This window comes from Euprymna scolopes, chromosome 45, assembly GCF_053919585.1.
Source record: "Euprymna scolopes isolate OS-2025 chromosome 45, ASM5391958v1, whole genome shotgun sequence".
In the NCBI taxonomy this organism is placed as follows: domain Eukaryota; kingdom Metazoa; phylum Mollusca; class Cephalopoda; order Sepiida; family Sepiolidae; genus Euprymna; species Euprymna scolopes.
In genome coordinates, this window is record NC_136526.1 from 63,849,085 (window position 1) to 63,863,666 (window position 14,582).

At 34.3% G+C, this 14,582-nt stretch overlaps 1 protein-coding gene across 4 annotated transcripts in view; it reads right to left on the reverse strand.

Moving 5' to 3' along the window:
* Positions 1–14,582, reverse strand: part of LOC145269844 (RNA N(6)-adenosine-methyltransferase mettl16-like) — a 50,236-nt gene that overhangs the window by 7,999 nt on the left and 27,655 nt on the right. For all 4 annotated transcript variants that reach the window (XM_080125569.1, XM_080125568.1, XM_080125570.1 and 1 more), the window contains exons 3-5: positions 14,196–14,336; positions 7,240–7,492; positions 6,284–6,353 (exon numbers count right to left, since the gene is read on the reverse strand). In XM_080125569.1, the coding sequence (XP_079981695.1) occupies positions 6,284–6,353; positions 7,240–7,492; positions 14,196–14,336 (464 nt within the window). The remainder of the gene's footprint in view (positions 1–6,283; positions 6,354–7,239; positions 7,493–14,195; positions 14,337–14,582) is intronic.

Here is a 14,582-nt window from a genome sequence, read left to right on the forward strand (position 1 = left end):
AATGAAAATTAAATATGTTTTACAAATATATATAAATATATATTACATATATAAAATAAAGCAAGTCTGCCCCTCTAATATTTGCGGTTAAGAGCCAAGTACATCCAATGATGGAGTAATGTTGCCACATCAGGGGAGGAGCTGCTAAAAGGAACTTATCTTGCCTTGACAGAGTTCAAAATAGACTTTGTAGCTTAGTAAGTGATGCCCTTTTCTCTTCCCTGCAAGAGGAGATTTTGCAAGCCTGTCTTTTTTTTTTTTTTTACATGGGGGTCACCACTTATCAAGGCCTGAAGGCCACTCAGGGATAAGGGTTATTGCGTGTACAGTAATCAATGAGATAGTATTGTAGTAATCATTAGTATTGGGGGTTTTGATAGAGTGTCTTACTTAAGGGGGCGGTTTGTCAGGAGTTTGTTTATGTTGGACTTGAAGACGTCCAAGTTGTAGTCAGGTGGGAAACAGGAAAGCAACAGAGAGTTCCACTGGCGTGCAGTTCTAAGAAAGAAGCTTTGCTCATGGAATCTACATTTGGATTTAGGCACAGATAAAGAGTGGGGAAAATTATTGACAGTAGTTTCAGCCAGACGGGTGTTTCTCGTGAAAGATTGGCGAGGGGAGACGAGAGATTGGAGCTCAGACGAGCACCTGCCATGGAAATAACGATAAAACAAAGACAGGCTCGCAACGTCTCTTCTGTGGGAGAGAGGATAGCATGTGCTCGTCTGAGCTCCAATCTATGGTTTCCACCTGGCCTGACTTTCATGAAAAACGATCGTTTAGCTGAAACATAATCCAATTTACCAAATTTCCAAAACTAACAATTACTACGACATTGTCTCATTGACTATGAGTGGTAACTCCTTTATAAAAAAAAAAGATCAATAACTTTTATTTCTCCAATACAATTTTCAGCTATTTGATCAATGTACATGATCTTTGGAATATGATACTTTCATTTTGTCTTAGGTGCATATATTATACAGATTTTTGTTTTTTAATATAGGGGGAATTCTGATTCCAATTTTCTCTCTCTGGAAAGTTTCCGACACTGACCACTGATCATCACTTTCGTTTTGGTGACATTCACTCTCAGCCCTTTATCTGTGTCGGTGTGAATTGAACAAGCTTTGGATGAATTTACCACATCTCGTAACAGCCACAGTCAGTGATAGAATCCTCTCAATTCCCATGATGAAGATGCAAGCACCCAAAGCATGCTCCAGATCTGCTTTGACCATTGACATGACTGGTTGTGCTTGACCAATTTGAACACGACTCGTAAACATGAAGGTTGAAGCAAGATACTTGAACTGTTAAACCTCATCCATAATTTCGTCATTGAGAGTCAGTGCGACTTGGTTCTGCAGAGGTAGCACTCTTCAAAATCTTCAAAATTGACGTTCAATTGTCATTCAAATCAACAATTGATTGATCTTTGTATCTTACCTACAAAGTAAAGAATTCTATTTTTGATAGCAGGGCTTTACGTTGCAAGTGAAACAGTCGCAGTTGTGAGTGATTTTTACCAAAGTGTCGACTAAAAATAATAAAACGCTTATCTTTTGCTGATTGTGTTTTTTCACTGACAATCTTCCAAAGCTGAATGAAAAATGTCTTTTCAACCTTTTTTTCTTTTTAAACGAGCAAAGTCAAATTATTTAAAAAATAAAAGATTTAATAGAACAATATTAAAAAACATCCGAAAAAATTCAGAATCAATTTTAAATGCTTTGAAATTTTAAAAGTCTTGAACCTTATCATATATATACTAGCGAGGGGTACGCGACGTTGCCCGGGTGTTTTTCGGGGTATGTGAAAAAAACCCGAAAATGTGAAAAAAAAAAACAGGTGCCCGTGAAAAAAAACGAAGCCTTCACGATGCGCAGTTGGAAAATAGTAAAGTGTTAGAAAAAAAAAAACAGGTGCACGTTTTTGATTGACGTGACGGCATAAGCATTTTGTGCGGGACAGTTTTTGATTGACGTGACGGCAGTAAACATTTTGTGCGGGACAGTTTTGAATGAGGTGAATAAATCGGTTTGTTTGTTTTTAAAAACCCGCTCCTTGTTTATTAGGAGGAGCGAAATGAAAGCTACAGTCTGATATGACGAAGTCGACATTGAACAAACGTTACTTAGCTCTCTTGAGACAACTGGCTTTCGGCCTGTGATTAGAGTCGAGTTTCGCTTTTTTTTATACCGAAAACCGAATGTAATGCGTGACGATGCGGGAAATGTGGAATAATTAACGTTTGAAAGTCAATAAAATTGAATAGACAGGCGAGCTCCGTGGGTAACTCTGAGATATTACAATTTATAGATGATATAAAAAGTTTTAAGAAGTTGTGAACCGAGCAAGCGCTTCTCTGAAAGAAGCCTTTTGTGGACATCGAGGAAAAGCATACATACATACATACATACATTTTCGCTTTTATATATATAGATTACTTAATGATGATCTATTTGCTGCATGGAAGCACTAGTAAATATAGTATTTAAACATTTACAGATTCTTCTTAAATTTAATTCTGTTCTCTTTGATAACGATTATTATGCAATGCAATAAGGTTCGGGTTAGGGTTTAAAATTTCAAAGCATTCTCTTCTTCTTCTCTGATCTTTCTTATTTATATTTATGTCTCGGCAGTAGAGTGAAAAGCATATATTATTTTTCTTTTATTAATATTATTGGAATTTTTTCCCTTTTTTTCTCTTGTACACATTTTTGTGAATTATTCCATGGATTTCTGCCTTTGAATTATTTTGGACCATCTTCCAATTACGGGATTTCCTTGGATTTTACTTGTGCAAATGGAAATTCAATTAACTTTCTTGAAGTTATATATTTGGATTTTACCGTCACTGGATTATTTATCTTGCACCAGACTATCCATTCACGTGTAATCACCTTTTTCTTCACCATATTCCCTCTGCTTCACTTGTCTGTTATCAAGTAAGATCTTTGACTTACTTGTTGTGTCATCAAATACTTTTGCATGCAAAATCCGATCCTGCATTTTGCTAATTCCTACCCTCTGATGAGAAGGAAAGTATTTCTTCGAAACATCGCGGATTAAGGACTATCCACTTATCAAGTGTTTCCTTTTCAGATTAAATATGTTTTCAACTCTTTTTCAAAATGTTTTTTAACGTTTTATTAACTGTTTGCTTGTGTGTATATATATATATATATATATATATATATATATATATATACAGGACTGAGCAATCTAATTAATCAACTCCCAAAACCATATATATATATATATATATATATTGTATATATGGTTTTGGGAGTTGATTAATTAGATTACGTGCTTAATAGTGAAACAGGACTGAGCAATCTAATTAATGAACTCCCAAAACCATATATACAATATATATATATATATATATATATATATATTGTATATATATATATTGTTTTGGGAGTTGATTAATTAGATTGCTCAGTCGTGTTTCACTATTAAGCACGTAAATTGAGTATATCGTTAAAATTTTGTGTTAGGTCACAAATATGGCAATCGCTTGCATAATTGTATTCAGGTTAACATAAAACTAAGGAATCACATTTACATATCAGACAAAAATTTTTTAAAATATAATAAAATTTTTTATATACTTTCACATTGAGATACTATACAGTCAACTCTCTAATTTTGTTTGGCTAAAATTTGCATTCCGTTCCATCTTTTACATCCGTTCGCGGCAGCCATCTTGCATACGACTTCAGTCAAGATTGCCTAAAGAATTAAGGATTTTTTTTTAGAAACAAAAATAATTTATATGCTTTTTTTTAACGACAAACTGCCCCCCCCCACCCCTCACAAAAGTTGAGGTTCATGTAGAATAAAGAATCGAATGGTAAAACTTTTTATTATATTTTCTTCAATTTGTGTTGTGGCCACTGAAGTTTTCAATTTTGAAAATAATTTTAATACTTGTACAGTTTAATCAAGACATTAAAAAATGAAAATATCAAAAAAAAAAAAAGGTTATATTGTACGTACCTGTTTTTGGTTTCAAGTTCTCAAAAAAAAAATTCACTTAATTTGCTCAAGTAGTTTTTTTTTTTTTTTTTTTTACAGTGAAAAACACGTTTTTATGATGGCACGCTGAAGGTAGCCATGTTTGGATTTTTCGAACATGCCATGGGGGAGATAACTCAGTCTAAGGAGCCGACCCCCCCTCCTCATGTTAAATCGTAGCTTTTCTTCCTAAAAATCGAAACATGACAACCTTTTGATCAGTATCATAATGAATTGTTTTTTTTTTCGCTGTAAAAAAAGAAAAATACTTGAGCAAACTAAGTGAAATTTTTTTCAGAGAACTTCATTCCATAAGGGATACATACAATATAACTTTTGTTTTATATATATATTTTCGTTTTTTTATATCTTGATTAAACTGTACAAGTACCATAATTTACGGGGTGGAGGTGGGGAGGTTTAAAAAATATTCAATTTCCAGAAAAAAAAGTTTTCCAAAAAAAATCAAGAAAACCACTTTTTGCTTAATTGCTCGAAAACACTAGAATAGCTTGAATATGTACTGCCACCAGATTCATATATATATATATGTGAGCAAACTGTTAATGAAATATGTTAAAAAAACACTGTGAAATGAGTTAAAAACATATTTAATCTGAAAAGGAAACACTAGATAAATGGATAGTCCTTAATCCGCGGAGTTTCGAAGAAATACTTTCCTTCTCATCAGAGGGTAGGAATTAGCAAAATGCGGGATTGGATTTTGCATGCAGAAGTATTTGATGAAACAACAAATAAGTCAAAGATCTTACTTGAAAACAAAATAAGTTAAGCAGAGGGAATATGGTAAAGAGAAAGGTGATTACACATTAATGGATAGTCTGGTGGAAGATAAATAATCCAGTGACGGTAAAATCCAAATGTAAAACTTCAAGAAAGTTAAAAGAATTTCCATTTTACAAGTAAAATCCAAGGAAATCCCGTAATTGGAAGAAGATGGTCCATAATAATCCAGAGGCAGAAATCCATGGAATAATTCACAAAAATGTGTACAAGGAAAAAATAATATTTTGTGTACAATGATCATCACTTTCGTTTTGGTGACATTCACTCTCAGCCCTTTATCTGTGTCGATGTGAATTGAACAGAAGGAAAAAATAATATTTTGACGGTAAAGGAGGGCATAAAAGCATGTCTGCAACAGAAGGAGAAAATCAATGCTTTCCTACCAAGACTATTACTAAGTTATAGAACAATTCCACATTCAGGCAGGCCAGAAAGTGCATCTGCCTTAATGGGCAGACAATTACGGTCCCCTTTAACTATGTCATATGTCACAAATCAAAAGATGTGGTACAAAAGAAATAGGAATACAGAAGCCGAGACAGACGAATTTTTTATGCAGAAGCGACATAATACTGCGATATTAAATAAGAGTGTTCTAGCTCATGCTGACCAAATAAGATCCCAAGAACAATCGGATGAGGAAATGTCTTCGGAGCTGCCCACTATTGATGTGACAGAAGGGTTAATGCAGAATGAGACTGCAGACAAAAAAGTAGAGCGGGATGAGGTAGAAGACGAAGAAGTAGAATGGGACAAGGCAGAAGACGAAGATCAGAATATGCAGGAGGAACACTGCGATTATAGGGAAAGACGTGACAGATCCAGATCTCCAAGGGAAAGGAGAGAAATAAAGGAGGGCACGAAAAGAAGTACAAGAAGTACTCGTGGCATAAAGCCCCTCCGTTACAGGAAGATGTAGTGATATGCAAATTAAGTATAATTTGCATATCATGTCGAATGCTTACTTAAACGACATATCACTTATCTTTTGGCGTTTGAGTTTTTTTCATTAACAATCTCCCAAAGTTTATTACTGAGTGAAAAATGTCTTTTCAACCTTTTCTTTTTTTAGTTTTATTAATAAATGAACAAAGTCAAATTATTTAAATAATAAAAGGTTTAATATAAAACAATATACTCTTTTTTTAAACACCTTTAAAAACATCTGAAAAAATTTGAATTAAAACATTCAAATTTCTTCAGATGTTTTTTTAACATAAAATTCAGTGCATATTTTGAATTACACCTATATAAAAAAAATACAGAAAAATCTATATGATGTACGTATTTGTCACATAACGAAGATGTCATATTCCAAAAACCATGTAGGTTTGGCTAATAACTTTTCTATTTGGCTAGTAAACGAAAATAGTTGTCAAATATCAACTAAAGATAAATTTATCCGTAGAGAATATGCGAAACAGTCGAAACGCAAAAACAATCTCACCTTGTGATTGTGCAATTCATCCTTTAAAGCCGTCAAGTTGAGTTTCTTGCCAACCATACTCGTATAAACTCTGAATTTTGACAAAAAAAAAAGAATTACTACAATTAGAAAAAAAAATAGTACAAAGTTTTGATATTTTAAAAAGAGATTTTCGTAAAGACACCTTGTTTGCAGTATAGTGATATTTACAGAGGAAAATTGTCTGTTTCCATTGTTATAATTGGCTGTAATTTGCAATTAACTAATCAAGTAACCCCTCTCTTACCAAGTTTCTGTTTATCAATCTCCCACTTTCTCACTTCAATAAGTTGCCAGACTTTTTCATATAGGCATTTTTATTGATAGTACACATATGAAACTCTAGTCTCATTCAAAGTAATCTCCTCCGGCTGCAATGCACTTGTTGTACCGTTCCAACAACTTCTGGAAGACTCCATGGAAGTTTTCTTGTGTGAGCGTGTCAATGACACTTCTCAAAGCCGCTTTTATCTCCCCAATTGTCTCATAACGACAGCCTCTAAGGTCTTCCTTGAGTTCAGGGATAACCAAAAGTCACAGGGAGCAAGATCTAGACTATAGGGAGGATGAGGAACTGCCTTGATGTCCATCTTCATCAAAGAGTCAATAGACATGAAAATTTGCAGGCCTTTTGAAGATTATAATTGAATATTAAAATGCTCATATCTTTGGTTCTATAGGACGAAAATACATAAGAATTTGCAGGGTTTTTTTAAGATTATAATGCTATTCTATGGTTAAAATTTTATGACAATTGGTAAAAAAGAACCTATATTTTAAAACCAATAAAATATGCCCAAATTTGCCTACATTTGTATGCATATAGTGTCTTTAGCAGGCCAGCTTCAGGTTTACTGCTTTGGTTGTCTCCCCCCCCCCCCCTGTGGCCTAATATATATATATATATTGTAAATAAGGATGATGAAAATTGCCCTTACCTGATGGTGTCACGTAGCTGGAGGCTGTCTTTAATCAAACGATTGACAAAACAAAACTCTCCGCCCCAAGTGACACTCTCTGTTGCATTGGCCGTTGAGGCAGCATGTGGTTTACTCCGTCCGTCTCTGTGAAATTCTCCATCCGCTTCCTCCTGGCTGCCAAAGAAGGGTGGGTTGCACATACAGAAATCATAAGCCACATCGTTTTCTGGCAACAATTCTTTCAAACCAGAATCTATTTGAACATTCTCGACTACAGTAGAGAAAAAATATCAAAGACTGAGCACAGATAAAAAAAAATGTCAAAATATATGAAAATTTTCACTTTTTAGAGAGAAATCTATGTTAAACAAGATTAACAAAAGATAAATTTCTGCAAGTCTGTCTGCTCTATTACAATTATATGGCAAGTTGAACTTCAATCTATGGTCCTACCACTATCCATAATTACAATGTTGTCTCCTTATCCTCGAGTACCTTTTGGCCTTGATAAGCAGTCTCATAAAAAAATTCCATACGTGACACTATGGTAGTGGAGGGGGAGACAAGATTTGAAACTATCAATTATGGCAAAATCACTCTCTCTCTCTCATATATATATATATATATATATATATATATATATATATATATATCCCCAAACCTCTAAACTGATATGATTTCAAATGATTTTGGAATAACAGCAAGGGGAAACTTAATTCCAAATATTTCTCATACTCTGTTGGAAATAGGGTACAATTATGAATATCTCAAGTATCAAATAATCCTTATACACTTATAGGCTGTGAAATTTACTTTATGTATGAAAACCAAAGAGGAGAGATATAACATAGGAGAAATATTTGGAATCAAGTCTCCCCTTGCTGTTATTTCAGATCATTTGAAGCCATAGCAGCAAGTTTTAGTCTCCCCTTCATCAATACCAGAGGTTTTGGGGAAATATAAGATATTTTGTAATTCATATGCAAAACTAGGAAAACAAATGACTATGACAGAAACATTTTATGACTGTAAAAACGTGCCAAACATAGGTTCTGGATGATGGGTGATCCCCTTAATGTGCGGCTTTAAAGGTAAAGTTACATATAGTGGTGTGACGATTAATCGTAATCGTAAGAATCGTGTATTTTGGGGGAAATCGGAATCGCATCGTTAAAAAATACCTTAGATTTACGATTCTTTCATTACGATTCTCTTATATTTTTAAGTTGAACTCTTGTTTGAAGTGAGATTAATGCTGTCAAAAATTTATGATAAAAACGTCATAGAACATTTCATAACATATTTAATGATATATAAGAATTTTATTAAAGGTAATCTTTATTTATCTTAATGAGTTTTCTTACTCCGTCACATACATTTTTTTTTTTTTACATAGGTCTCACCACATTATCAAGGCCAAGAGACCACTCAAGGATAAGGGTTAAAGAGTATACAGTAGAAATTGGACAATATAGTAATCATTAGTAATGAAAATTTGGTAAATTTGATAACTTATATGGAACGGCTCATCAAGAACTTATTTACGTTAGACTTGAACACAACCATATTGTAGTCAGCCGGAAAGCAGGAAAACGGAAGACAATTCCACAGGCGTGCAGTTCTAAGAAAGAAGCTTTGTTCATGGAATCTACATTTAGGTTTAGGCACAGATAAAGAGTGGGGGGAATTATTGATAGTGTTTACAGCTAGACGAGTGTTTCTTGTGAAAGTTTGGCGAGGGGGGACCATAGATTGAAGCTCAATCGAACACTTTCCATGAAAATAACGATACATCAGAGACAAACTCGCAACATCTCTTCTGTGAGATAGAGGTTGCAAGGAAGAGAAACGGACATCTCCTACGAGGCTACGAAGTCTATTTTGAACTCTATCATAGGTGCTGTCTGTCTGTTTCGAAACTTCAAGGCCCATGATTAGTTATCTGTTTGCAGTGTTGCGAAACTTTAGGGACCGCGAGGTAACATTGTTTTCATTTGTAAGCGAAGTTTATTTATGTATGAAACAGCCTAACTATGTCAAGTCCATGAAAAAGTTTACCGACATTCGTAAATGAATGAAAACTCTCATTAGTAAATGAAAAATGTCAATCTTTATATTTTTTTAAAATAAAATTAGCAAAGTCAAATTATTTAAACATAGAACAATATATGTACTATTTTCTGAACGAAGGCTGTTTCAGGAAATATTTCTAAAACTAAAGTGAAACTGATCACGTGGTATCAGTTCGCAAAACTTTGACAGTCGGTCGGCTTTTTTGAAGTATCCAAAAACAAAAACGTTAGAACTACATATTATGCTGGCTGACGGTTCCGCTTAAGGTCTTTTGAAAACTACAAAAGAAAACAATCACTTTGCTATTTTTTATATTTTTTTATTATTAAAAAAACCCTCGATTCGGCTTTTGAAAAGTGAGAACGAAACCTGGTTGGCCGACTCTACCCCATTATCTATTTTTTCTTTCTTTCTTAACCTTCATCAAATGTTTTCCTTCCATCCTTCTTTTTATCATGGATCTTTTTAATAGCTATAATAAAGTTTTGTACCCCCCCCCCCCAAAAAAAAAAAATAATGATATATATATAATGAAATTTACACACTAACAGGCCGTTTGTTAATCATCTGCAATCACACAATCAAAGACAGGAACAACAGTCTTATGAGGAGTCTTTTACAGCACATCCGGCAACACTAAGTTGTCATATTTGTGATTTCATCTGCAAGTTTAAAAGTGGCCTGACACAGCATTCAAGGATTTATAATATTATCATGTGATCACCTTTACAAGAAAGAAAGATTTTATGCCATATTTGTGAACTTTTATGTAGGTCTAAAGCTAGATTGAAGAGTCATCTATGTGCACACAGACGTAATAGCACTTAAAGAAGAGATGGCAAACTTCTGTCAAGAAGTAGCAATCATTATATATATATATATATATATATATATATATATATATATATATATATTAGTCCTCGCGTGAAAGCGCAGGACACAAAATGTTTTAAATAATAATAGAATAACAATAACAAAGTCTTTCGCTAGCGAGGACTACTATTGAGCGTAACCAGTTATACACTCCTTTTGAAATTTTCATCTCTATTTTTCTCATTATGTACTGAATATTTTTAATGAAACCTATATGAAATATGTTCATTATGAAATTGTCAAGATTTTCTATTCTGAAAGAAGTTTAAAAAAATTTAATCTAAAAAAGTTATTTTAAAGTTTTTGTTAAAAATATTCAGATTTTCTTATTATTCAGACATGTATGACAAAGAGGGAGTTGCAAAAAAGAGCTGTGGTGTGAGGAGAATTACAAACTGAAACAGAGAGAATATTCAGACCTGTAATAATACAAAGAGGGGGTTGCAAAAATTAGTTATGGTGTGAGGAGAAATACAATGTGAAATAGAGAGTAGGAGATTTTTTATAAATACATACAAAATCACATTCATCTTTTTTTAAATCCAAATTAATAAATTAAATAAAATATAATCTTAAAAAGATACGACACATGTATATATATATACAAGTTAGAAAAGCATTTCATCCAAGGCATGAAAATTGTTAAACAAAATGTTTTTACTATAGGCTTTAAAAATAAAGGTACAAGATTCAATTTGAAATTTATTTATCTTCAAAGTGTACTTTTATAAATTTTACAAAGTAAGGTATTAAATTTTTATACCTTACTTTGTAAAATGTATAAAAGTGCACTTTGAAGATAAATAAATTTCAAATTGAATCTTGTACCTTTATTTTTAAAGCCTATAGTAAAAACATTTTGTTTAACAATTTTCATGCCTTGGATGAAATGCTTTTCTAACTTATATAATATATATAAGGAACTTTGTTTGTGTATGTGTGCGAGTTTCTTCCCGATGGACTTCTAAATGACTGAGCTGATTTTTTTTTAATTTCACACAAATGTACTCCATGTGTCTGGCAGTGTTCCTAGATAGGTTTTATATCAGAATGACTTCGATAAGTATTGATAATCGATAATTGAAAAAATCCGATGAAAGAAGAAACAGGTGATTTTGACAAAACTTAACACCTTACACAGCCTAACATCAGAAATGCATTTGAGAAGTTTTATGACAACACAAGTTGAAAGGCCCAATATATAAAATCAATAGTAAATTCTTAGATATGAAAGGGGCGCACCCAAAATGAATGTTTCTGTTTAAAGCACAATTGTACCATGATACTTGACTTTTTCATTTTAAACTTAAATTCAAGCCATTACCACCACACAAGCAGTAAGGCCAGACATATAAAATCAACAGTAGGTTCTTTTATATGACAGGGACGCGTTTGAAATGAATGTTTCTGCTGAGAGAACAACTGAACCATGATATATGACTTTTGTATTTTAAACTTTTAATTCAAGCTATTATATAAAAATAATTTTATAAAATCAACAATAGGTTCTCTACAGTGCAATTAATTGATTTGACTGAAAAATGGTGGATTTCACCGATTTCGATGACAATAAAAGTATTAGAAGTGTGGAAAATTCAATCCCGAGCAATGTCGGGTTAACCTGCTAGTATATATATATATAAAAATAATACATAATGACATCTGATCTTGAGCGCGTGGTACAGTGGGGGGAAAGGTGACTGGTTACTTTTAATGCATCTAAAACTAAGCTCCTATCTTTACATCATCAACGCTCTGATCCCCATCTAGCATCAGTTGAAATGGATGGTTTGATAAGCTTCTGGGGTTAACCTTTACTCCTGATCAGAAATGGAACATGTACATCAAGTCTGTGGCCAAGGTCGCTGAGAAAATGATGGGATCCTTCCACCACTCCAAAAGATATCTCACTACTGATGTAATTCTCTATCTATATAAAAGCCAAGTACATCCAAGGATGGAGTACTGCTGCCACATATGAGCAGGAACTGCTAAAAACAGCCTATCCTGCCTTGACAAAGTACAAAATAGACTTTGTGGCTTAGTGGGGGATGCCCTTTTCTCTTCCCTGCAACCTCTTTCCCACAGAAGAGACGTTGCGAGCCTGTCTTTGTTTTATTGTTATTTCCATGGCAAGTGCTCGTCTGAACTCCAATCTCTCGTCTCCCCTTCACCAATCTTTCACGAAAAACACCCGACTAGCTGAAACCACTGTCAGTAATTTTCCCCACTCTTTATTTGTGCATAAATCAAAATGTAGATTCCATGAACAAAGCTTCTTTCTTAGAAGTGCACGCCTGTTGAACTCTCTTCTGTTTGCCTGTTTCCCACCTGACTACAACCTGGATGTCTTCAAGTCCAACATAAACAAATTCCTGATTAACCGCCCCCCCCTTTTTACATGGAGGTAATCACTTATCAAGGCCCAGAAACCACTCGGGGATAAGGGTTATTGTGTGTACAGTAATCAATGGGATAGTGTTGTAGTATTCGTTAGTATTGTAGATTTGATAAAGTGTCATTACTTAAGGGGGCGGTTCATCAGGAATTTGTTTGTGTTTGACTTGAAAACATCCAAGTTGAAGTTGGAGGGATAACAGACAAGCGGCAGAGAGTTCCACAGCCATGCAGTTCTGAGAAAGAAACTTTGTTCATGGAATCTACGTATGTTTATTTTTGAAATATTGTTAATTTTAATGTATACCATTTTTATTCATCAGGATCCTATTTGCTATTTGCCAAAACTGGTGGGAACCAAGCCGCTGATCAGCTACTTTGGATTTAATGGATTGAGCATATAGCTCTCTTGCATTTTTTATTACTCCTTTACAGTGGTTGCTGGCAGTCCTGAAAGCAGCTTTAGTCTCAGTGCATCTATTATGTTGATAGCTATGGAAAAAGTGATTTCTGTGTGCGATGGCAGCAGCACATTCAGGGGAGAACTATGGCTGGCAGGTTTTTGTTGGAATTTTTTGGATGGTATGAATTGGTCTATGCCTACAAGTAACTATTCAGTCAGGTCTGATACTATAGAGGACACATCCTTTTTAAACATGGAATGGAGAGGTAGATCAGATATGAATGTACGGAAGCTATCCCAGTCAGCCATAGTGTATCGGTATACAGTACGGTGGAGAGGTACGTCTGAAGACTTATTATATTTCATTTTTATCTTAACTGATACAACGGAGTGCTCGGGGGATCCCAGAGGAGATAGAACGGAACATGAGTATAGCTCAGGGGAAGTGAAGAGAAAAAGGTCTAGAAGGCTTGCGTACTGACCGGTAGTATCGGACACATGGGTGGGTTCACAAACAATCTGAGTGAGGTCATAAGCAATGGCAAAATCATGACAGAACCTCCCCTCATCATCAGTCTTATTTGAGTAGATCAGCCATTCCACATTATTGACATTGAAGTCACCGCAAATGTGAATGTTAGCCGAGGGATGAGCAGACAGGATGTGGTCAATTTTCTTCAATATACACTTAAAGACAGTAACCCTGCTGTTGTGGGGGCGATAGAGGGCAAATATAAATGCGGTGGTGTAAGCAAGTGCAACCTGGAAGCACATATAAGGTAAATTAGGGTCTTCTCTAGAGATATCCCTGCCACACGGGAAGCCATCTTTAATGTAGGCACATATTCCATGCTCATGGCAATCTTGGGGGTCAAATTTAGATGTTAAGTTGGAGCATCCTTTAATTATGAATTCATCTAGGAAGGTGGTCGGCCCTATTCCAGTTTCGCTTAAGTAAGACTTTATCAAATCTCCAATACTAACGATTACGGCGACATTATCCCATTGATTACTGTACACGCAATAACCCTTATCCCTGAGTGGCTTCCAGGCCTTGATAAGTGGTGACTACCATGTAAAAAAAAACCCTAGAAGTTGAATACTCCGACTGACAGTAATTATCATTTCCTGCACTGATGAGAACATAAGTTTGAAACACATGTCTGTAGGGTTAAAAATAATTAATAATTATTTATTTAAAAGAAAAATCAATCTGAAAAATCCTTACCTTGTATTAAGTGCTGAAGTCCATTTTGCTCCACATTTTTTCTAGCAGATATTGTACTCTTTTCATCTTGTTCTGATGCCAGAAATTTCCAGCCATTCATTCTAGCACCAAGAAGCGGATAAATACAACTAGCACCAGTTCCTGCCAGAAAAACAAAAACAAAAAATAACATTGTCATTCACAGACAGAAAAACAAAAACAAAAAAAAATAATACTGTCATCCACAGAAAAACAAAATGACATTCTTTGATGCATAGGAATTGATGCACTAACACATCAATGATGCCATGAAAGTCTTAAACACTGAACCAAATATACACAAAATAACCAATCAACTAGTTAAACAGGAAGCCTTTATCACACTTAAGGACCACAAGATAACCTGTT